The sequence below is a fragment of the Stegostoma tigrinum genome, chromosome 4 (genome assembly GCF_030684315.1).
Source record: "Stegostoma tigrinum isolate sSteTig4 chromosome 4, sSteTig4.hap1, whole genome shotgun sequence".
Lineage (NCBI taxonomy): Eukaryota > Metazoa > Chordata > Chondrichthyes > Orectolobiformes > Stegostomatidae > Stegostoma > Stegostoma tigrinum.
In genome coordinates this window covers 3,372,037-3,398,539 of record NC_081357.1, presented here as the reverse complement: position 1 = coordinate 3,398,539, position 26,503 = coordinate 3,372,037, and the positions used below count along the sequence as shown (strand labels likewise).

Below are 26,503 nucleotides of genomic sequence, written 5' to 3'. Positions count from 1 at the left end.
TTCTCCTGTTACAGTCAATACTTGAAAACAGAAGCTAAAATTGTCCCTATTCAGCCATGCACTCAAAAATGCTGTAGTGAAATTCAAGTCAAAAGTAAAACAAACTGATTGCTTTATACATACCTGAGTCGCGACATTTAACAAGGCTAACCTTCCATTCTTCGAAACTGTGAAAGACATTATAGGATGATCCTCTTGCACACTGTAATAGAATCAGAAGTGAATCAAGTAGAGCAAAAATCTACCTCAATGCACTGGATTTATTTTAACAACTTGCACAGCAATGTGTTGAAACAACTCTGATAAACTAGCTGGTGTTTCTAATTTCAAGAAGTCATGACAGTAGTGGGCAGGAAGGTCTCACGAAGAAATTTGTCTTTAATTAAAACATAGAAAAAAAATCCAACGGATGCACATTTGAAATCTTTCCAAACATTTCTTTTGCAGCATCACCAGCATGGGAGATAACAGGAATTAAGAGAGGCTACTGAATTCAAGTGTATGACGAAATAGAATCATTGAATCTTTACAGTGCAGAAAGTGGCCATTCTAACCTCCGAATAGCAACCCATTCAGACCAACCATCCCCAACTCTATCCCCATAACCCCACATTCACCACAGATAATCCACTGATCCAGCATATTCCTGGGTGCTACAGGGCACAGTTAATCCACCCAAACTGCACATCGTTGGACCTTCGGAGGAAACTGGACCACCCGGCAGAAATCCATGCAGGCACAACTGGAATCTGCAAACTCCACACAGACAATCATCTAAGGCTGGAAATGAAACCGGGTCCCTAGCGCTGAAAGGCAGCAATGCTAACCACCATGCTGCCCAATTCAACAGTTAATGCTGAAATTTAAAGACTGTTAATCTAATATAATGTTAAACTGTAAGTTTCTTCATTGGTTACGTATTCAATTTAGGTTGCTTCCACATTCCACTTGGGAACTTCACCACGAGGTAAGCAGTCTGTTTGAACAAAATATTAAAAATTGATAAAATACCCAGTACGGAATTTGATATTTAGAACATCTAATCAGCCTGAAACCTAATTAGAACTCAACCACTTCAAACTATAACAAGTGTAATTTGTAACACACAACCTTCACATATTCTGATAATATTGCTTCCCAGAAATCCCTCTTCAAACTCCATACATTCATCTTACGTTTGCGACCTCATCAACAACTTCCACAACCAAAGGAAAAACTTTACCAGTCATTTGCGAAACTTGACACTTTTCCTCACCTTCCTGGTCGATATGATAGATATTTTAATACTCCATCTAGAAAGGTGCACATATTCTAAACAACACTTTGAATAAATTAATCAGATTTGATAACTCCTGACTTCTAGTCTAGAAGCGGACAGGTGGTCTCAATAGGTTTTTGAAGATGACGAGATATAACGGGTAGCACAGAGATCACTGCTTCAGACCACAACTGTTTCCAATTTATACAACAGACTTAGATGAGGGGAAAGTGTAGCTAAGTGGTAGCGCCCCTACCCTTGGACTGAGAGGCCTGGGTTCAAGTCCTACCTGGTCCAGTGGTGTGTAATAACATCTCTGAACAGGTTGATTAGAAAAATACTCAGAGGGGACAGAAGGTAATGTTGCCAAATCTGATCACACAAAGATAGGGATGAAAGTAAGCAGCGCAGAGGATTCAAGCGGTAACAAAAAGAAACTGTTAAGTTGAGCAAGTGGGTGAAGATATGGCAAATTGAGTCCATAATATGGGAAGATGTGAAATTGTTCATTTTAACAGCAAGAATAAAATGAAGTATCTTATCAAAATGGTGAGACTGTTGTGCTCTGGAATGCAGATGGATCTGTGTGCCCTCCTGCACAAATCACAAAAGGTTAGTGTAAGGGTAATTAGAAAGGCAAGTAATTAGAAAAAGTTTATTGAATGCTACCGTTAATACAAGGAGAATTGGATACATAAAGATACTATGATTTAGTTATTCAGGGTGTTGGGAGTACTGTGGACAGAACTGGTCACCATAAGTATGTAAATGCACAGGCACAGTTCAGAGATTTACAAGAATAACTGGAATGGACAGTTGTCTTATGAGGAAAGATTGGACAGAATAGATTTGTACATGCTGGAGACAACTCGATTAAAATCCCTGAGGGGTCTCAGGCTGATCGATGTGAAGGAGGAGGAGATTTCATCTTACGGGAGAATCTAGAACTTAGACCACTACTTTTTCAAAAAAAAAAATCAGGGGCTGCCCATTTAAAACTGAGTTTAAATGAAACTATTTGCCTCCGAGGGTTGTGCGCCTTTCAAGCTCATCCTGAAATATGATGGAATCAGAGTTTAAATATTTTGAGGGCAGAGGGCTGAAAGGTTAACCAGGGTAAACAGAAATGTAAATTTGAGATAACGATCAGATCAATGATTGTGCTGAATGGCACAGCAGATTTAAAAGGGCTGAACAGCCTACTCCTGCCTCCGATTTTCACTTTCATATTTCAAAATATCCAAAATGTTAGTGATGGTCTCACTCACGCAGCTAATTTAAATCTACTCCATCCACATCAAGTTCCACAATTCAATGAGATCAAGGCTCATTTGTGGGCCTATATCCTTAGAATTTTTTAAGCAAAGATATCAAAGATTTAAAGCTAACAACTGATGCAGCAATCACTGCTGTTTGTGAAAAAGATGTCCAAACTTCTACTGCCCTGTGCATAGAAGTGCTTCCTAATACTATTTAGTGTCTTGTCAACCAACCTTCAACCTTCTAATCATTCTGCCACATTTCATATATCAACAATAGAATGGTGCATTACTCCCTACTCTCACTTATATTCTTTATTAGATGCAGTTCATGAACGGTTTACTGGCACAGTTCCAGATCAATCTGTACGGCAAGGGTGGAAGACCTCAAAAAAGGACATAAGGAAAACATTTACTGGAAAAGGAAAAAAACAAAGATAGCTCTGATAGGTGAGATATTAATCTCAGCACATCAATCTAAGCAGCAGGAGCTTCAGAGTAAATGTCAGTGCACAACAAGTGCACTAGGAATGGTAAAGCACTTTCAGAATTAATTGTATCCTCTCCTGTCAAATCAAATAGTCAAAATGGAACTTTAATCTCAGTACAAACAAATAATTACAAAGTGGCTTACATATTCCTATCAGTCAGGTCCTCGAAGTTGTACCCTCTTATCCGCTGATGCGTGTCCGAGGCAAGGACTGTTTTCCCATCGTTTAGACACCAAAGGCACTGCACTCTCACACCTTCCCATGAATCCAGCAAATTTCCTTCCAAATCCTAGCCCAGACACAAAGAACTGTTACACAAGTGAAACAATGAAGATCAGTAAAAATAGCCCAACTTTCCACACACAATTCTCTTCTCCTGCCTCTCACATTTTCCCTTCCTGTTCTGAAGGTTGGATGCTAGATTTAATTCCACATGCAATTCAAGTTTTCTGGTATTGCATCTAATTGAGATAATCTACAGGAATGTAAACTACTGGTAGTATTTTCCTTGGGAAGGCATCACCACCTTCGTGGTCTTTCTCTTACTCAACATTCACTATTGAGACCGTTCACCTAAGGGTTATTGGTCAGGCGCTTTGAAATTTCTCTGCCAAGCCCAGTCACCAACTTCCAAACTGTTTTAATTCTTTTATATGGTGTGGCGCCCACAGCAAGGCCAGGCAGTTGTTGCCTATTCCTGAATACATTTGAACTGAGCAACTTGCGGTGTCATTTCAGATAGCAATTAGGGGTCTGGGGTCAAATGCAAGTCACACCAAGTAAGGATGAGAAACTTCCTCCCTGAGGGACATCAGTGATAGGTTTTTATTACAGATGACAGTTACCATGAATACCATTACTAAGTCTACTTTTGTATTCCAAACAATTAAGGAAGTTATAATCTTAATCAATTTATTATTTTAATTATTCAGTACCCAGCTTTAAAGCTCGGAATCGGCACCACTGATGCCTGTTGCTTCAATTCAGCCCTGCACTGGAATCAGATTACATCTGTGCAGTGAACCTATCCTTTTTCCAGATATTCTAATTGCTGTGCATATTGGAATTTTCAAATGTAATAATTTAGAACAGCTAAAACTTTACCTAGATTAGACACAAAAGTCAAGAACAAATTACCGTTTGAAGCCAGAGAAAATGCTGGAAATACTCAGTAGCAACCTGGAGAGTGAAAGAGTTAATGTATCACATTGACACAATGTTTCAGTTTTTACAAAAGGTCATTGGCCTGAAACACTCTATACATCTCTCCACAGTTACTGACTGGCCCAAACATTTTTTTAATTTCAGACTTCGAAATCTGCAGTATTTTGCTTTTGCTCATATCTTGATATTTTGCAAGAGCCAAGAGTTGAAAAATCAACCCCAAAGACTTGACAAAATAAATGTTGATTTATTTTAATGCGCGACACAACACAAAAAAGAACAAAAACGATATTCACTCAAAACTGTGTTTGTTAAGTGGAATTCGAAGGCCTCACCCACCCCACAAACTGCAATGCATTTAGTGTAAGAACATAAACACTGCCATTAGGGAGGGTGTTTCCAGGACTTTGATTTAACAATAAAGAAATAGGAATACAATTGTTGGGGCAAAATTACAGATAGGAATTGGAATATAGACATGGATGGACTCTGATGGGTTGCAAAAGATTCATTGGATTGTTTGGAATTGGAAAGTTAGAGATTAGACTATGGTTTATCAATTTTTTTAAGGAGATAAGGATGAAATTTTATTACTTTAAAAAGAGTGCGCAAACAGATCTGGAAAACCATTACTGGTTTTATGCTGCCATTGCCCAGCAATAGTCTCTGGACTGAGGTAATCTGCTTTCTTCTCAGTATACACCTAGAAGTTGTAGGCAGTAGATTGCACGGATGCAGAATTGTTTTTGTCAGGTAGAATCAGAGCTTGGAGTTAAAAACAACATGGTCTCTCTCTCTCTCAGATAACAAGGTGTGGAGCTGGATGAACACAGCAGGCCAAGCAGCAGAGGAGCAGGAAAGCTGACCTTTCAGGCCTATAGCTGAAGAGTCAGCTTTCTTGCTCCTAAGATGCTGTTGCCCTGCTGCGTTTATTCAACTCCACACCTTGTTATCTCTGACTCTCCAGCATGTGCCGTTCCTATTATCTCTGATGGTGTCTCTCTCTCTCTCCTTCCCTCCCCTACACCCAAACCACTACCGTTAAGCAATTTGAAAAGATCTGAAAAATTCAAATATCAAGGCTCCTGTTTCCTAAGTGGAGCTAAAATTTAGTTTGAAGATTTTCCATTTTTTGTTTTTGCTCATATTATTTTGCAACTATCAGCAATCAGAGGGCATGGAAAGGAATTCAAAAACAAAGAGGTCAACCCACTTTTTGCCATCAGAATTCACCACATGACCTATAGGGTTTCTTCCTCCTCCTCTTCATCTAATATTTTACCCCATCCATAGCTCTCTAGAGTCAACTGTCTCTTCTTCCTATCTGTGCATGTGTGTGTGTTTAGAATTAAGGCACAATCAAGTTAATTCATAGTAAATGGTGCAGTAGTTTGCGAGATAATGAGCTTGCCATGTATTTGAAAATAAGTCTGCCTGTAATAAGCACATTAGTTTTGAGTTTGTTGAAAAACCTGGTAAAAGTTTATAATTGACTACCTGAACAAAGAGAGAAAGAAACCAATTCTGGTGATTAAATAAGACTTTTGGTACGGCTAGTGGCGAAATGGGGTTTTATTTTCAGTGCACTTCTAACCCCAGAGGCAACTTCTCCAAAGACAGAATCTTAGTCAAAATTGAGGAATGTGGAGATTTTGATGGTGATTTCTATCTGCCTACTGTCCATGTGCTTCTAGGTAGTCTGGATCATGAATTTGCAAGAAACTGTGGGAAGTTGCTGAATTGCATTTTGTAAATGGTACACAGCTGCCACCATGCAAAAGTTGAATGTGATAGGGATTCAATTAAGTGGGTGGCTCATCTTGGATGGTGTCAAGTTTCCCAAATATCGTCAGAGCTGCACTTAATGAGGCAAATAATGAATTTTTCATCACACTTCTGACTTGTACCTCATACATGGTGGACAGGATTAAACAGTCAGGATGTGAATTGTGTGTCATAAAATTCAGTCCCTGAACTGATGTTGGAGTCTATTTAAATAGCTGCTTCAATTCAGTGTCTGGCTAACGGTTACCCTCCAGCATGTTGATAGAGGGGGGGCTTGGCAATGGTAATACTGAGGAGAGGGAGTTAAACTTTCGCTTGCTGGAGACCATTACCCAATATTTGTGTGGCACCAAGTTACTTAGGTCAAACTTGAACATATTCCTCATATTGCTAAATTTGGGCATGGACTGCTTCATTACCTGAAGAGTCATGGATGAGACTGAACATTTATATTCAGCAAAAGTTCCCAATTCTGGTCATATAATGGAGTGAATATTATTGATGAGGTAGTCAAAGATAGTTAGGCTTAGGGCATTGCTCAGGCATTCCTGGAATAGACTAGTTAGGGGCACAGTTAGCTGATGCTCAGAAGTCCTTAGTTTTGCTGCTAGAATTTGTTTTTGTGGGCTGAAAGCAATTGCTATGTAAAAATCATAAGAAACCAGGCCACTGAGTATTCCCCCATGTAATAAGATCAGGCAGATCTGTTTGTGGTCTTAATGGAAAATTCATTTTATTGACAATCCCCAATCACTCAATTTGCCAGTCAATCAAAACAGTCCAACACTGTCTTGAATATATTTAATAAACCAGCCTCCAGTGCTCTTCGTCTATTGACCCAGACAGGAGCAATTCCTCATCTCCATCTTGAATAGGAGAATCTTCATTTTCAATCTCCGTACCTTAGTGCTAGATCCCCTTGCAACAGGGCCATTCATTCTTCATCTACCTTTGTGAGCCCTTCAGAATCCACGTTTCAATAAGACTTACAACCTGCATTAATTACTTGGAAGAAAAGCCTAATTGAATTACAGCCAAATTTGCTGTTTGTTCAGAAGTGAATAGGAAAGCACATCACTAGAAGGATGCAAAGAGCCTGCAACTGAATAAAATGAAAGGCTGAAGAATTGACAGCTGGAATAAAATGTTGGAAAATGTGAAATAGTTCACTTTGGTAGGAAGAATAGAAAAGCAGAATATTATTCAAAGAGAGAAAGAAAAACTGACAAATCTGGGTGTACATCGATTAATAAATGTTAGCATGCTGGTGCAGTAAGTTAATAGGAAGGTAAATGAAAAATTTGACTTCACTACAAGAGAGGTGTATCATAAAGGTAGTCAAGTTTTGCTGGAACTGTACAGGGTATTGCTCAGACTACATTTAAGACCATTACAAAAATGGATCTCTACTCGCAGTGAAAAGAGTTGAGACTGTTCACTGGGTTGAGAGTTTTTAAATGAGCAAAATTGAACAGGTTAGATCTATATGCATGAGTTTCCATGGGGTGACCTTATTAAAATTAAGGATTGAAAAGGGCTTGATGGAATGGATGCTGAGAGAATATTTTCCCTTGAAGGAATCTAGAAATCGATCTTGAATGGGAGGTTGTGTGTTGAGGAGGATTTTCTTTGGACCGTCAAGGGTGATTAAATACGTTCAAGGTTAATTTCGTTGGTTATTCGAGTGACATTGAAGCCAAGGGTTACTGGGTAAGGGATAGACAAAGAGTTAAAGCCATGGATCAGATCAAGGTTGAGGGCCAAATGGCCTATTTACATTCTTAGGCTAGAATAATGCACGAAGTACGGAATCAACATTAAGAAATACAGGGCCACTCCCTCGGAACCGTACATCACTATACCTACACTTGGGGTTGGACTGGTGATGGTGACTGGGTCTGAGTCATTGCCTAAAAGTTATTAGAGAGTATTACATCAGGCTGCTCCATAACTAGACAATGGGGCTACTCTCTCATTTGTGGTGCAAGTCCCTAGATGTTTCTAAGATGACTGTATTGGACCAACTGCACCATGCACCTTTGTTTCTGGGTGTGACACAGTAATGGTCAATGGATATTTTACAGGATGAAGGAAGGTTTGTAATGGATTCCCCCAGGGATCAGTATTGGGATAAAGGGTTACAGGGAGAAGGGAGCAGAATGAGGATGAGAAACATTACAGTCACCACTGAATAGTGAAGCGGACTCAATGGCTGAATAGCCTAATTCTGCTCTTTTATCTTCTGGTCTTATGCTTCTCCTGACACATTTTAATGATCTGGATCTTAAGTGTGCAGGGGAGACAATTTCAAAGTTTGCAGATGATGCTAAACTTGTAGAACTGCAAACTGAGGAGAACAGTGTGGAACTACACAAGGATACCAGCAACTTGGAGCGAGTGAGTGGATAGGTTGCAGTTGAGTTTCAATGCAGAAAAATGATCACTGTTTGTTTAAAAAATTGTAAGACAATTAGATAGGGTGTATAATTCTAAAGGGGGTACAGCAGCAACAGGATCTGGATGCGATTATTGAAGATGACAGGACAGGTACAACAGTTAATTAAGCAAACAGTGTTCTAGGCTTTATTAATAGAGGTGTAGTGTAAAAGAGCAGAGAGGTGACGTTGAACACGTTCAAGACAGTTGTTAGATCTCAGTTGCAGTATTGCGTATGGTTATCGGACTTGAATTCAGGCCATCTGGTTCAGAGGTAGGGGTGCTACAACTGATCCACAAGGGCCCTGAAGAGGGTCTCTATCCATCTTCCTTTGATATTCAACAGGAAAATCATCCACTATCATTCTAGGATTACCATTAGCTAAACATTTCATTGGATCCTCCACAAAAAAGTCACTAAGTCAACTCCTGCCTCTCTAAAAACTTTCCCTCATCTACAGAGTGTGCACCAACAGTGCAATGACCCCACCTAACTGGATGAATGCAGCTTCAAAAAACAATACAATCCAGATAAAAACATCCAGTTTGAATGGCATTGCTCCCACAAAAATGTGCATCATTCTCAAGATTTACTGCGGCAACTTAAGGTGCCTATAACTTCACCCTCCAAAACAGAGATCTCTACCACTTGAAAGAACAGGAGTAGATTGAAGTGAACATCATTCCCCTCCAAGTCATACAGCCTCCTAACTTAGAATTACATCGTTGTCCCTTGATTGCCACTGGGGCAAAATCCTGAAATCTTTCCTTAACAACTCTGGATATGTCAAACCATATACTGCACAGCTCAAGGGCCTTCTTCTTTCAGGCAATTAGGAAATGCAATAAATGATGGCTGATCCAGGCGTGTTCACATCCCATGAATAAACAACTAAAAATTAAATTTAAATTTCTGCTCTGGGCTACTAATCCTGCACCATAAATGTGCTCAGACATAGCAAGAACTGCAGATGTTGGAGTCAGAGATAACAGCGTGGAGCTGGAGGAACATGGTAGGCCAGGCAGCATCAGCTGGCCGTTTCTGAAGGAGGATCCCTCCCAGAAATGTCAACTTTCCTGCTCCTCTAATGCTGCCTGGCCTGCTGTATTCCTCCAGGTTCACACTGTTAACCCATAGCTATGCTATTGTTCTTGTGATGCTTTGTTTGAAAATGTAGGAATAAATCTACGAGAGATATGAACAGAAACAGTTTATCTGGGGATGTGCAGTGAAGAACATTGCGAATAGAACAGACTGCAACAAAACATGCCATACAGTTTGATCCAATTAAGGTCAGTGAACTTTGCAACTTTTGGTAACTGCATCAATTAAAATATTCCCTAAACAAAAGGTTCCCAACATTAGCTAGGCAGTGTTCTTACAGAGTGTTGCCCATGCCTGTTATAGACAAGCATCATGGTTTGCAGATATAGGTCAACATACCTATCCAGCTAATAAACTGAAGACAAAATAGTCATAGTTTGGTATTTGATATTACAGTAACCGTAGGCTTCTGCTCAGTTGACTGAAGAGAGAGCATGTTGGAGCTAGAAATTTTCAAATATAGGACATTTCACAGGATCAACACCCAAAATATATTAAAAGATTTATGAGTGAACTCCAAATCCTCTGACACATCACAATAGAGAGAAAAGCAGATTCATGCTTGGTCAGGAGTGTGTATCCAGAGCTATTTTCTGCTTCTTAACTACAAAATGACACACACTATGCAACTAGATGCATGTGCTCTAGTCATTGGGAGCATCTAAAAGGATCAAACTCAGTACTGTAATCGATAATGAGTTGATTATATAGGGATGTTTCTAACAGGGATGAGGTGAATTTGTTTCAACCAGAGTGTGGAGGAAGTTTGGAACTCGCTGCCTGAAAGGATAGTTAGTCAGATCTTTAAAAGCTGGTGTGGGTGTGATGGGCCAACTGGTCTCCTTAAATGCTATAAATGTCCATGAAGATCGTGAGGACAGTGAGGAAATTGGCATTCAGATAGGTAGTGGTCAGTTATGATCTAGAATGGCACAGCATGCTGCCAGACAGATGGGCCAAAATGGTCTATTCCTGCTCCTACTTCCTACCTTTCTAAGGTGCAACATGGAGGGAATGAAGCACATCTTCAGAGAATTCTAAAAGGGAAAGATGCAAGGATTACAAGATGAGCTGTTGCTGGAGATATTTTATTCTCATAGTCAAGTGTTTCTGTAGACAGCCAATTTAAATGGATAATGGCGAAGCATAGCAGAAAGATGGTGTGATAAATTGCATCAAAGGTTATAATGTGTCAAGTAGGATATATTTTTCATGGTTACAGCCTCAGATAAAGTTACTTAAGATCATGATTAGTGCTAGTTTAGTGTTTATTTAGCAGGGGTTTGGTTCATGTTTAGTCGAAAGAAGGGCTTGACATGGTGAGCAAGGGTAAGGAGCAACAGAAACATTTACAAAGATTGAGATGATCCAAAGGCGTTCTCTCGGTCCTTGAACCAGTGGTTGGGGATATAGGAGCTTAAGCAAACTTTGTCAGAGGTAAGAAAGCCAAGGATACCATTTCCCTACAGGGAAACCCAGGAGTGGAGGATATTTTACATAATATTCCAAAGTATGGAGATGATGCAAATATTTTAGTTGCTAAATTAACATGTTTTGTTTGTAGGTGTGCTTGCCAGTTAGTCTAATTACAGTCATTTTCAAAAATGAAAATTTTGATTATTAAGATAAATAGATATACAAGGTAAAGACCAGAAGGAAGGGTCAGTTCTGAGGAAGGGTTACCAGATCCGAAATGTTAACATCGTTTTCTCCTCCACAGATGCTACCAGGCCCGCTGATTTTCCAGCAACTTTTCTTTTGTTCAAAGACCAGAAGGAAATATAGCAACTTACACACTGATAAAATTGCCCACGTTGTCCACCCGTCACAAAGCGTTTCCCATCTGGGTTCCAAGCCACACTTGTTAGACTGTCCTCATGAGACTGACTCATCTTGGTTCTTAGCTCTCCTGTCTGGAGAGGGGAAAAGTTTAACCCACCGATTGCAATGTATTCTGGCATCAAAAGTAACAATAATGCACAGTCAAGGTTTCTTCAATTTGGATGTCAGCTTTAAGTGCTACAAATTTGGAGCAGCAGATCTATTTACAGGTGATCAACTTGTCTTGTCATAGAACTTACTGTTGCAATAAATAAGCTTTAATAAGAAAAATGTGCAATTTTACTGTTCTATGTTCTACGGCTATCACTTTGACCTTCTCCTCCTACCAGCACAAGTGCTATTCCCTCAGGTTAACAGATAACAGGAACTTGGAAGTTATTTAGGTCTCTGACTTGCAAAGACACTCCAAGGATCTTGGATATCAGCAATTTTGAACATAACAGTCCAGCCAAAGAAATACTCGGTATGAATGAGAGCCATTAGTAGTACTCTAAATAGATTAGTAGTACTCTAAACAGTGAAGAAAACCTGGAGATTTAGGAGACTTACTATTGCTTTTGATTCCTGCAAATTATCTCTTTGAACAAAGACTGAACTCTGTGCACCAGTCACTTAGGAATACTATCTACGCTAATAATATGCATGGCTATTGCATTCTCATTCATGTTTACCTGTACATTCCAAAGCCATAATTCAGAGCAGTCATCAGGGCCACAGGCTAGAAGGTAAGTATCATCTGGACTCCAAGCTAAGTATGATACTCCATAAGCATGGCCTTCTAAAGTTTTAAGCAATCTAAGTTGGTGAGTATCCTAAGAGAGGAAAAAAAGATCCATTAGTAATCCATGCTACAATGCTACCTTTGGACAACTGGCATTGTGCTACATCACACAGTTGTGGAATTTGGACCCTGGTGCTTTGTTCCTCTAGCCTCAACTTCAGTTTCTTCTCTGTAAAACAGCCCCATATTCTGCTTCAGTGTAATTTTTACCACTGTTTCACCACTAAATTTGCTATGGCTCAAGTGACTGCAGATTAAATTCCTATTCCAGAGATTTGAGGACAAAAATGTAGGCTTAAAGTCCCGTGCAACGTTGAGGGAACACTCAAAGTTGGATACACCATCTTTCAGATGAGATGTTAATAACGTAAAAAATAAGAATGGAAGTAGATCAACTCCTATAGCCTACACTTCCATTCTACAAGATGTCTGATCTGCACCAGGCCTCAAATTCACTTCTGTTCAAAGACCCCAAGTTCTCGATACTTCAAATGAATCTATTTACCTCCTCTTGAAATACTTCCAGTGATCTGGCTTTCACAACACTCTGGGGTAAAGAATTCCAGGCTTTCACTACCCTCATAAGAAACTCCTTCACATCTGAATTTTAAATGGGAGCGTTCTTATTCTGTGACTACCCAGTGTGACTCTTAACCTGCCTCCAATGCCAGTACATCTTCTCAAATGAGAGGACCAAAATTGCGCACAAAACTCCAGGTGCAAAATCATCCTATACAGCTGTAACAGAAATTTCCTATTTTTAAAGTCAAACTTCCTTGCAATAAAGGGCTAAATTCTGTTTGCTGCCTGAATTACTTGTTGCACCTGCATGTTAACTTTGTGTTTAATGCAAAGAACACTCAAACCACTAAGCTGCGCGTTTGTGGAGTGCCTCTATTAAATTAGTAGCTGCTTTTTGACTCTTCCTATCAAAGTAAATGATCTCTCACTTTCCCACATTAAACTCCACCTACCAATTTCTTTTTCCCTCTCACCTCAACCTACATTGCCTTGTCGATTTCTTGCGCCCTCTTCACAAGCTCTCCAATCCATTTTTGTATCATAAAATTTGAATACACTATCTTAATGACTTGGAGGAAGGGACTGAGTGCAAACAATTGATGTTCTAGAGATAGTAGGAACTGTAGATTCTGCAGAATCTGAGATAACAAGGTGTAGAGCTGGACAAACACAGCAGGCCAAGCCGCAGAGGAGTAGGAAGGCTGATGTTTCAGGCCTAGGCAAGAAGGGTCTAGGCCTGAAATGTCAGCCTTCCTTCTCCTCTGATGCTGCTTGGCTTGCTATGTTCATCCCGCTCTACACCTTGTTATCCCAATTGATGTCCTCGGACTGATCCTGTGGCACTCAACCAGTCATGTCTTTCTGACCTGAAAAAACCTATTCATCACAACTCTGGATTCTTGTGTGTAAACCAATCTTCAAACCATGCTAATACATTACTTGCAATTTTGTGAATTCTTATCTTGTGCAATAATCTTTTACATGGTATCTCATCGAATACCTTCTGGAAATCCAGATACACTATACCTACCGGTTCCCCTTTATTAACTTTGTCTGTTAAAGAATTTCTGTCTATACAATGCCAATTTTGCATTTGATGCCCCAGCCAATGAAGGCGTGTTGCTGTTCAAAAAGACTTGAAACATTAGCTTACCTTCTCTTCACGAGTGCTGCCTGATCCGCTCTGATCTCCAGCATTTGTTTTCACTAAACTACACTTCACCTGCACTTGGTCCATACCCCATACCCTGGCATTTTAAGTATTCATTCAAATGCTTAAATGTTACAACAATACCTGCCTCAACCACCTGTTCAGGCAGTGCATGACATTACTAATGTCTGATTTTTGACATACTATTTTGCAAGCTTACTGTGGCCCATAGTTGGTTATTTTCTTAGATCAGGGCTCCTGCACTATTGTCTTGAGGCCATTTTGATGGAGAATTGTGAGCAAAATGCTGCAGTGAACCCAGTACTGAAGATCTTATAAATTCAGCACTAGGGATTCTATGTTTAAATCCTATTATACCTTCATTATTTCTGTAGAATCTCAATGAGGTATATCAATGCTGTGGAACTGAAACACTTTGGAATTTAAGCACCAAGCACGAGCACTGTTTTCCCACACCTTTTTGGTTTCTCAAGAATGAGCCCAACATCGTTAAAAAGCCCATTATTTGGAGTTTAATACTTTGGTTGTGTAGGAAATTTGCATTCTGCTTTCCCAGAAAAAAAACTTAAAATTCCTCTGGATCACATTTAGTCGAGAACTAAACTGACAACTGACTACGAATGAATGGGCTTCCATTATAAACAATTCAGGTATAAATAATGAGCATTGTGTTCGCGCAAAGTACTACAATGCTGCCCACATTAATGTGAGAAAAGGGTGTGAGAAAAGAAATGTGAAAGTGCTACACTGCATACAACATTGTTGAATAGCCTTATGTAAGGTATGCTGTAAGGTATATATTTTAAGTACTGTACAGTAAGTTGTTGTATTTCCAAACGTCATGACCAAGTATATCGTACTTTCCCATTATAATCAATGTAAAAGTTGCAGTTAGGTTCAGTCAGATCTTCGTCATCAGCAAAATTAAAATACCACCACTAAGTTGAATATTTAACATTGCTAAACTAAATTACTTCAAAATTAAATAAATTTGAAAAATGCAAGCCATTTGGTTGCTGCAGATCATCTCACTGTACCCAACCCCCACTTTGCAGCCTCTTTCCATTCCTAAGCCTTTTGACAAGCTAACTGCTCCCTGACTCATCCTTTCACTGCTTCCTTCTCCTGTACCTGCATTCCTGTTCAAGATTAAGAACCAAACCCAAGCATCAAGATTGTAGAAGTGTAAGCTGCAATGGTGCAGAAGTATCATGCTGGTATTGTCATGACTGTGCTTACATAAAAATTTGAAGTTGCTCCTCCTGTCACTTTGACTAATCTCCAGAGGTCGTTCAGTGAGTATGAAGGAGAGAGAGGCAGCAGTGGGAATATTGGGAAAAGTAGTGCATGGATTATAAACAGCCTAGCTTGACACTTCTGCACCATTCAAATACAGCACACTTGCCTTCATTGGCTGGGGCATCAAATGCAAAAATTGGCAAGTTATGTTACAGCCATACAAAGCTTTTCAATTAGTGCGCGCAGTTCTGGTCACTGCACTACCAGAAGGATATGGATGCTTCGGAGGGTGCAGAGAAGGTTTAACAGCATGTTTCCTAGTTTGGAGGGTTTTAATTATGAAGAGAGGTTGGATAAACTTGGATTTTTCCCCACTGGAAATGAAGCGGCTGAGGGGGTGATCTGATAGAGGTCTGCAAAATTATGACAGGCAAAGAGAAGATGGATAGTCAGATTATTGTTCCCAGAGTGGAAAATCAACTATAACAGTGCGGAGATTGAGGGCAAGAGGGGGAAGTTTAAGAGAGAAAGACACGGAAAATTTTTCAGGGTGGTGGCTGCCTGGAAAGCACGGTCAGCAGAAGTGGTGGAGGTATTAGCAATGTTTAAGGCACATCTTGATAGACACATGAATGGTAAGCGAACAAAGGGATGGAAGCCACATTTGGGCAATAAGTAGTTGATCTAAATAAGCATCAGGAATTGGTACAGGCTTGGTGGGCACAAGGGCCTGTTCCTGTGCTGTACTGTACTGCATAAATCTGCACTCCCATAATCCTGATGTTTGGTCTTTAGATTGGAACTGGCTCTTTAGCAAAACCATAGATTCAGGAGAGGGAAGTAGTAGAGGAAAAGTCAGGGAGTGGAAGCTTGGCAAGACAGAGGGCCAGACACTCTGAAATGTAATAAGACAAAGGATTTAGTCACAAGGAGAGGTTGCAAGTCAGACTAAAGAGTGGGATAGGCCACTCTAAAATGAGGCCAATGCAGCTACATAACCCACATATCAAGGAACCACAGCAAAATGAACTTTGCAATGTGCAACAATACCACTGGCACTAGTAACTTAGATTCATTACGGCACAGAAAAAGCCCTTCGACCCATCAAGTCTGCACCAACGTAACTACCACTAGAAGAATGCTGACTCCACTATCCATTGTCCATATTTTTGAATATTACGATATTTCAAGTACTCATCCAAATTTTTTTGCCCAACATTAAAATGCAACAATGCTAAACAAGGTAATGTTAAAAAGGGGACTTGTAGTACTGTAGTTGAAACAATGCAATTCCTTGGAAAAGATAGGCATGTTGAGTTAATGCAAACAATTTACCACAAATTGAAAATACAATGATCTAAATAAAGGCCAAGTAAAGCCCAGGATTTCCATCATACTTACTAAATCAACCTGCCAAATAATAACTGTGGTGTCCTTGGATCCTGTTGCTAATTTAGTGCCATCATTAGCGAACTTGCAGAACCACACCTCATTGCAATGTTCTGTGAGAATCTGCTGTGTATAGCAAGGGAACTGCTTCCTTAAAAAAAAGGAAAAACGAAAATTAAAACACTTGCCTTTTTGTCTTTTAAAAGCTTTTCACCGTATCTTTTAACTATGACACTGACATATCCAGTACTACAACAAAAAAGAAATTCTGGAAATACTCACCTGATTAAAGTTCTAATGAAAGCTCAGAAAAATTCTCATGTTTCTGGCCTGATCAGTATTTCCAGCATTTTAAAATTTTTATTTCAGATTTGCAACATCTGCAGTATTCCACTTCTGTTAAGAAACATTAGACTGCCTACAGTTGGTACAGATTTTTGAGATTTTTTAACATCTACACTGTTATGATCAACATTCCTCCTAAGCCGTGTAGCCGCGTGCATGCATAGCACTCCAATATTCCACGCAACGGTAATCAGTGTCAGCATGCTGATCGTAGCATTGACCTTTGGTTCTGTAAGTAACTGCCACGCCGAAGCGAGAAAGGCCTGCACAGCCAGTGTGAAAATTAGAGGGAATGCTGGTTATAATTCCAGTTATGATATTCTGGATGAGTCAGATCCCAAAACAAACCTGGCTTGATTTTTCTTTTTTACATATGTAGTTAGTGACTGAGACATTCACAAAGCTGCGGATGTCCTGTTAGTATAGATCAGAAATTAATTTCACAAAAAAAATGAATACAAAACAAAAACCAAGCTACACAGGCAACACAGAACATAGTTAGAAAAACAAATGGTTTCCTGGCACAATTCTTTGCAGAAACAAATCTAGAGAAATTGCCGCTTTACAACAAAATTGTTGAGTTTACTTAATTGATTCACCCCAGTTTCTGCGCTGTGAACTATGGAGTCTTTTTATATCACAAAACAGACTTGCAATTTTCTCAGGTTTTAAGAATCTGCGGATTTCTGACCAAATACCCCTGGCCTGGAAGGTTCATTTGTCTATTGGGTTGACAGTGCTCTCCCCGAAATATCCCCTACACTGATGTATGGAGAGGAAACAAAACGTGTTTCTGGCAGCAGTCAGGTGTCCAACCAAGCTGCCATTAAAACTCAGTCTCTGGATTTTCTATACTAAAATCAATCGTTGATTATTCTGAACTGAAACCGAGCTACTGGCCCGTTTACTGTCATAAATCACAATATAAACATCTTATTTCATTAATACTTAAGGGGCTCACAGTCACTTGTCCTCTGCCAGATACAAGCTTAAGTCACTTCCAGATGGACCAATTGACCCCGCTTTCTAAAAAAGTTCTCCACAAATGTAACCAGCACTATATGCTACTACTTTGAAATCCAAATTCTAAAATTACGTTTATATCTTCTTTTACATTATACATATAACATTTTAATAAAGTTTTTGAGGTTGTTGACTTGCTCGCTAATCTGATTTGTTTTTGTTCAGACGTTTCGTCACCATGCTAGGCAACATCACGTGAGGCATCCAATGAAGCAATGTTGTTCTACTCTGCTTGCAATTTATTCTGTCCTGTCCGTTGCAGTGAGTTTTGCCATTTCCAATTTTGATCTAAATTCTACCATTTTATGGGTCACCGTTCCCTCTAAGATCCTTTCTGAAATCGTTTATTTCAGACATCGCATTTTATATTACCAGATGCAAGAAGCCTGATCAGTGGTTGGATCCATGTTATTCTTTGAAATGGTCCCAAATCACTAGGAATTTTTCTTCATGGCTTCCTTTGCCTATCCAATCTAAAGATTAAAGACACTGATGACTAATATACTGCCTTTGTCACATGGCCTCTAGATTATGATTCATTCTCTGCCCAACTGAGTCAACCGAGTTGATACAGTTAGGGAGCCTATAGACGCCTTCTATCATGATCAGCTTTTCCTTTTTTCCCTACAGCCAAACGAATTCTATATCCTCTGATCCAAAATTATTTCTTGTTGTTATCACGTTTATTCCAAGGTTTTAGAGTAGATTTGTAGCTCGGGTTGTGGGTGTTGATGTTGGTTGGCTCACCAAGCTGGTTGGTTGTTCCGCAGACATTTCGTTACCATGCTTGGTATCCATCGCAACGGACCCCAGAGTTTAAAAACCAGGCAGGAAAACACACCGATGCTTCATCAGAGGCTGCACTGAGGATGTTACCAAGCACAGTAACGAAACGTGTGCGGAGCAATAAACCAGCTCGGCAAAGCAACCAATCTCAATACTTATTCCATCCAATATTAAGAATGCTACCCCACCACCTTTTAGTTTTTACCTGTCCTTTCGGAAAGTCACATAACCATGAAATTTTAATTTCCACCTTTAGATTCCTTGTAGCCATGTCTCTAATAGCTATAACATCATATACATTAACCTACTTTGGGCTGTTAATTCATCTATTTTGTTCTGCATACTATATACATGTAAGAGCTATTAATTTTTCCTTTTCACCATTTTTCTTTCCCTCTTATACTCTATTAACCACTTTTTTTCCCTAAGTTTGTACACTTTGTCCCTTCCTGTCCCACTCTGGTTACTGTCATCCAAATAGCTGCCCTGTCATGTTGACATACCCTCTTGCTTTGTGAGCCTATATTTTTCCACTTCCAAGCACTTCCCTCTACCCATGACCACCCCTTAATGCTTCATTAGTTTAATGCTCTCTACAGTCATAAAGATTCGATTCACTAGAACACCAGGCCCAGCACGAGTTAAGCATTAAACTCCCTCATGCAAGACCAAAACCCACATGCCACTAGTTCAAAATGCAAACTAAAATAAATCATTTTCAGACCATGAACTAAAAAGAAAAGTGGACACAAGATTTTAAAAAAAGAGCAGAATAACAAAGAGTTCCTTGCAGCTTGGAAGAACAAGTAAAGTCAACTGATTCATTTGAGACAATATTACATTTTGAGGACAATGCATCAATGTAAACTAGTATCATCTGTTCTGGGTTCAGGATTGGTCAGGTTGTAGTTTACCACTGACGAGGTGAATTGAAAACAGAGAAGTAAGCCTTGAAAAGGCAGGTCTCACATCACCCTCCAACATTCAAGAATTATACAATTCACTAGTATCTGAGAAATGTTAATCTGATTTTGCCTGAAGCATGTCCATTTCTCACCAAGCATGGAGCTTTGTTGCTCCATTGCTTTTGAAGAAGGTTCCCCATGGCAGGCTGATGTAGAAAGTGAAGTCACATGGGGTCCAGGGTGTGCTAGCTAGATGGATAAAAAAACTGGCTAGGCAACAGGAGACAGACAGTAGTAGTAGAAGGGAGTTTCTCAAATTGGAGACCTGTGACCAGTGGTGTTCCACAGGGATCTGTGCTGGGACCACTGTTGTTTGTGATATATGTAAGTGATTTGGAGGAAGGTGTAGGTGGTCTGATCAACAAGTTTGCAGATGACACCAAGATTGGTGGAGTAGCTGATAGAGAAGGGGATGGTCAGAAATTACAGCAGAATATAGATAGACTGGAGAGTTAGACAGATAAATGGCAGATGGAGTTCAATCCGGGCAAATGCGAGGTGATGCAATTTGGAAGATCAAATTCAAGGGCGAACTATACAGTAAATGGAAAAGTCCTAGGGAAAATTGATGAACAGAGGGGTCTGGGTGTTCAGGTCCATTGTTCCCTGAAGGTGACAACGCAGGTCAATAGGGTGGTCAAGAAGGCATATGGCATGCTTTCCTTCATTGGACGGGGTATTGAGTACAAGAGTTGGCAGGTCATGTTGCAGTTGTACAGGACTTTGGTTCGGCCACATTTGGCGTACTGTGTGTAGTTCTCGTTGCCACATTACCAAAAGGATGTGGATGCTTTGGAGGGTGCAGAGGAGGTTCACCAGGATGTTGCCTGGTATGGAGGGTGCTAGCTATGAAGAGAGGTTGAGTAGATTAGGATTATTTTCATTAGAAAGACGGAGATTGAGGGGGGACCTGATTGAGGTCTACAAAATCATGAGGAGTATAGACAGGGTGGATAGCAAAAAGCTTTCTCTCGACCATGCCCCCGCCCCCCCAACCAGAGTGGGGGAGTCAATTACTAGGGGTCATGAGTTCAAAGTGAGAGGAGGAAAGTTTAAGGGAGATATGCGTGGAAAGTTCTTTACACAGAGGGTGGTGGGCGCCTGGAACATGTTGCCAGCCGAGGTGGTAGACGCAGACACGTTAGCGTCTTTTAAGATATATTTGGACAGGTACATGGATGGGCAGAGAGCAAATGGACACAGACCGTTAAAAAATAGATGACAGGTTAGACAGAGGATCTTGATCAGCGCAGGCTTGGACGGGCGAAGGGCCTGCTCCTGTGCTGTAATTTTCTTTGTTCTTTGAACAGTCCAGTATAGCTCACCATGAGATGCAGTGCTGGGTAATCCCACATGCTTCAAGGTTAAACTTGGAAACAGAAAACAGCAAAGGTAGGCCATTCAGCCCTTCAAGCCTGCTGTCATTTACTACAGTTATGGTTGACCATCTACCTCAATCCGCTATTCCCTATTTTCCGACACATTCTTTGCATTCAATGTATTTTGAATCCTTTGATGAAAGCAACGCAGGCAGCTGTAGATCAGTTGTAACTTTCTCACTTAAGTGAGACTGCTAAGATTTTAATCCCAGTCAGAGATTTCAGAATAGAACTTAGGGATGTGTCAGCTACAGGTGTCATATTTTTAAAATTTTAAAACAAGTACCATGACTTTACTGGAAAGTTAAGAGTGTGTCACGATCAGTGCAACACTGTTCTACAAGCCATCATAAAATTATAAAATTCCACAAAACTGTCAAAATGATCCATTTGACTGACTGGCTGTTAATCAGGACACAATTCACATGGGATTTTTATTATAGAAAGGAAGTCTATTTATTGCAACCCATTTAAACTCAACAAAAAGACAAGGGTTTCTATTCTATTGTGCGACTTAAATTACATCCCTTCAAAATTTCCAAATACTCTTTTGATCATGATTACAACAGACAAAATAAAGACTGATAGAACTACGGATGCTGTAAATCAGAGACAAAAAACAGAAATTGTTGTTAAAACTCAGCAGGTCTGGCAGCATCTGAGGACAGAAATCAGAGTTAACATTTCAGGTCAAGTGACCTTTCCTCAGAACTAATGGTAGCTAGGAAAATGCCGGTTTATATGCCTAAGGAGGGGTAGGGAGGAGGGGGTAAGCAGTGAACAGAACATGGGCATAGAATCCAGAGAGAGAAGAGCAATTGGACAAGGGGAGTGGATAACAAATCTGGCTAGAGTGTGAACAGCTTTTAATGGGGACTGTTAGTGGCCAACGATGGGTGGTGTAAAATAGTTGACTGTGATAACAATGCCTGGTTTGTGGGGGTTGAGGTATAGACGTCTCTTGATATCATTACAGCCTTGGTCCAATCATGAAAAAAAATGAAGCTCCTGAGGGGGAAGTGAGAGGGTCTGCCCTTGACATTGGGGCAGCATTTGACTGGGTATGACATCAAGAAGAAAAACCAGAGTCAATGGGAAATGAGGGAAAACTCTGCTATCTGGAGTCATACCTAGAACAAAAGGATGATGATTAAAATCATCTCAGCTCAGGAGATCACAGCAGGAGCTCCTCAGTGAGTGTTCTGGCTTGGCAATCTTAACCTGCTTCAAGACCTCTCCATCATAAGGTCTGAAGCGGTCATGTCCACACAATATTCAGTGTCATTTTCAACCCTTCAGGTACTGAAGAACTCTGTACATGTGTAGGAAGATCTGGAGAACATTCAGGTTTGGGCAGATGGCTATAAAATGTGTAGCAGCACACTTAAAATGGAAATCATAAGAGCAAAAATAGAGTATGAGATGGATCTGACAGGTAAGGTTAAAGATAATTCCAAGAGATTCTATAGCTATATTAAGAGTGAAAGGGTGGTCATGGAGAGAACAGATCCCCATAAAGATCAGCATATCTGTCTATGTGTGGAGCCACAGGAGATGGGGAGATTTTAATTGAATGTTTCTCCTCAGTGTTTACCGAAGAAAGAATCATGAATGCTAAGAAATTAAGGAAAACAAGAGTGAAGGTTTTGGACCACACTAGATATTACACACGAGATATTTCTTGAGAGGTGATGTTTGCAGCCTTAAAGCATATTAAGGTGGATAAATTCCCTGGACTTAAATAAGTCCATGCTCAGGCATTGTGGGAAGGTAGGAAAGAAAGTGCAGAGGCCCTCGCAGAGATTTTTGCTTCATCTTTAGCCACTGAAGTTCTGGAAGACTGAAGGGTGGCTAATGTCGTTCCATTGTTTAAGGAATGTAGCAAGAAGGCGGCAGGGGACTACAGGCCAGTGAGCCCGACATCAGTGGTAGACAAGTCAGTGGAGAGGATACAGAGGGATAGGATCAACCAACATATGGATAGTCAAGGACTGATTAAGTATAGTAAACATGATTTGTGCGCAGAAAGTCATGTCAGACAAATCTTTTTAGAGTTTTTCGAAGAGGTAACCAAGAGGATAGATATGGGTAATGCAGTGGATGTTGTTTATATGGACATAGGAGGCTAGTCACGAAGGTTAGATCGCATGGGATCCAGGGAGAGCTAGTATACTAGATTCAAAATTGGCTCAATGGTAGGAAACAGACGGTGATAGTTGAAGGTTGTCTCTCAGACTGGAGACCTGTGACTAATGGTGTGCCACAGGGGTTGGTGCCGGAGCTTTTGTTACTTACACAAATCATTTGGACGTGAATGTACAAGGCATGATGAGTAAGTTTGTGGATGATACAAAATGAGGAGGTATTGATGACAGCGAGGAACGTTATCAAAAATTACAGAGAGATCTTGATCAGATGGGGAAGTGGGCTGAGGACTGTCAAATGCAATTCAATAGAGATAAGCCTGAGATGTTGCATTTTGGAAAGTCAAACCAAGGTAGGACTGGAGGATTAATGGTGAGCATCTGAAGACTGCTGTGAACAGAGGGACCTAGGAGTACATGTACATGATTTGTCGAAAGCGACGTCACAGGTGGATAGGGTAATGAAGGCGTTTAGCATCGGTCAAGGCATTGAGTATAGGAATCGGAACGTTATGTTACACTTCTACAAGTCAGTTGGGGTAAGTTGGAGAGGCCATGCATGGAGTACTGTGTAGAGTTTTGGATACCCTGTTATAGCAAAGACAGATAAACTGGAAAACGTGCAAAGATTATTTACAAGGACATTGCTCGGATAAGTAGGCCTGAATTATAGGGAGAAATTGGCTAGCACAGGACTTTATTCCTTGGAACGTAGGAGAATAAGGGGTGACCTCATTGAGGTGCATAAGATCATGAAGGACATAGATAGGATGGACATGTATAGTCTTTTTCTCAAGGATGGAGAATTGAAAACTAGATGGCATTGGTTTAAGGTGACAGGGGATAGCTTTAACAAGGACTAGATGGGCAACAACTTCGCACAGAGTGGTGCATATGTGAAATAGGCTGCCAGAGAAAGTGGTTGAGTTAGGTACAATAGCAATATTTAAAAAAACATTTGGATGGGTCCACGAATGGGAAAGGTTGAAGGGGATATGGGCTAAATGCAGCCAATCAGACCTAGCTGAGTGTGCACTATGATCAGAATGGACCAGTTTGGGCTGAAGGGTCTACGTCTATGCTGCATTACTTTATGACTGTGGTGTATTTTAAGGGTGGATGCAGATGCAGAGGCAGTTCGGAGATTGTTTAACAGGTTGATACCTGGAATTAGTGGGCTGTCTTTTGTAAGACAGGCTGGACTTGTTTCTACTGGAATTTAAAAGACAGGGGATAACTTGAAGTGTACAAGATCCTGAATGGCCTTCACAAAGCAGACTTAGGAGGGATGTTTTTAGAACAAGGGAACGTACTATTTCAAAACCTGGTGTGACCTTAAGACAGATTGAGAGAAAGTTGTTCTGAGAGCGGAGTCATTTTAGAATACACTGCCTGAGGAAAAATTGTGGGATGGACCTGCCATCAGTGGCTATAGTAATTGCATGATTTACATCCATAAACATCAATCTAGCCAAAGCAACATTGCCAAACTGTGAGATGAATTATGTCAACAGGCAATCCAGGTCACCAACGTCAATAGGGACACCATGAAACTACTAGATATGTGCCTCACGACCCACTTTCACCTTCAAAGACAGCCAAGACAAACAAATCAACAAAACACCAATGGGATCTCCAATATCAGGATTGATTGCAGAAGCAGTAATGAAAAAGGTTAGAACAGACAGTGCAGCCCACTACACAACCCAAACTCCGGGTCCAATACATAGATGACACCTTTGTGATTATTAATCACTCAAAACTAGAAGAAACCTGACACAAACAATATCCTTATCAGGATAAAATTCATGAAAGAGAACAATAGCCTATTACCCTTCCTGGGCCTAATGGTAGAATGCAAAAACAGGGATTTTCAGACTAGAATATATAGAAAGACTACACAAACAAACCAAATACTCAATTCCACTAGCAACCACCCCAACACCCACAAGTGGTGCTTCATCAGGACACTATTTAAATGAGTCACACACATTACAGCAACAGGGAACTATGCAATGCAAACAGTAACACTTACACGGAGTCTTCAAAAGAAATGAATACTCGAAAAGCACAACCCGTCATTATCTCCGAAACAGACCACAACAGGAACGGACTCACTAATCACCCTAACATACATAAAGGATATTTCAGATAACCACAAGACTACTCAGACCCCTAGTTATCAGAGTGGCCCACAAACCGTCAACCACCTGACGACAGCAACTGATCAATGTAAAGGATCCCACACCCAAAACCAGCAAAAACTGGGGTTATATAGAAAATACGACACAAGGACTGAGAGAAACAACGCATAGGCCAAACTGGAAGATTACTGACCGTAAAAATACATGAACACCAACTAGCCACCAAGAGACACAACCAATTCTCACTTGTCTCACAACGCATGGACAAGGGACATGAATTCAACTGGGACAAGACTTCAATAATCTCACAAGCCAAACAGAGACATGCCAGGGAATTCCTGGAGGCCTGGTATTCCAACCAGAACTCCAAACACTTTGAATCAGACCCTGTGTACAAACCACTGAGAAACAAAGCCAGAAGTAACACCAAACACCCCAGCAAGCACAGGCATGTAAATAACAAGCAGGACAGAACACTGATGCATCATTGGAGGTGACATCATCAGTATGCCTGGCAGGGTGATGAAAAATTTGCAACCAACCCCTTGGCTCTGCAAATGTGTCTGAAACCGCAGTGGTTCACTACAAAATTAAAAAAAGTGTTGAACTAAAAGAGGAGGCGGTAGAAAATTGTGCAAAGGCAGGTCAGAAGATTGCACAGAATGTTAAAAACAACTAAGGATGAGCAATAATTAGTAGAGAGGGAAATCAGTAGGAGAGGAAGTTAGCCAGAAATATACATTAAAAGGATAGTAACAATTTCTAGAATTGTTTTTCAAAAGGAGAGACAATGTCATCATTGTGTTGTTACTGATTAGTGATATAGACATCACTCTGGGAACCAGGTTCTAATTCCATTGTGACAGGTGGCAGAATTTGAAAAGTGGATTTTGGCGTGTATAATGTGTGGATGAGGGCAAATGCAATGCAGTGCATGTTGTAGTCTGTATGGACTTCAGTAAAGCTTTTGAAAAGGTCTAATGTGGCAGACTGATAGCTCAAGCGATCCAGGGAGATGTGGAAAATTGTTTTAGTAGCAGGAAGCCGAGTGTGTGATGGCCAATGAGTGTTTTGAGAATAACTTCCAGTGGTGTAGCATAGGGTTTCTTGCTGGGCTATTTTGTAGTGTACAGTAATGTTCACATCTCTTAGATTTGGATCCAGATCCATATGCTTGCACATGACAACAACTGTTGACATAAATAGCAAGCAGAAAGCTGTAGCCGACAAGATAATATGAATGGACTGGTCAGGTGGACAGAAGTGGAAAACTGA

General features: G+C 40.3%; 1 protein-coding gene across 5 annotated transcripts in view; it reads right to left on the bottom strand.

The window, feature by feature from the left end:
• LOC125452355 (WD repeat-containing protein 26) overlaps window positions 1-26,503 on the bottom strand; it is a 112,645-nt gene that overhangs the window by 28,450 nt on the left and 57,692 nt on the right. For all 5 annotated transcript variants that reach the window (XM_048530628.2, XM_048530626.2, XM_048530627.2 and 2 more), the window contains exons 7-11: window positions 16,455-16,593; window positions 12,012-12,152; window positions 11,292-11,411; window positions 3,152-3,297; window positions 124-202 (exon numbers count right to left, since the gene is read on the bottom strand). In XM_048530628.2, the coding sequence (XP_048386585.1) occupies window positions 124-202; window positions 3,152-3,297; window positions 11,292-11,411; window positions 12,012-12,152; window positions 16,455-16,593 (625 nt within the window). The remainder of the gene's footprint in view (window positions 1-123; window positions 203-3,151; window positions 3,298-11,291; window positions 11,412-12,011; window positions 12,153-16,454; window positions 16,594-26,503) is intronic.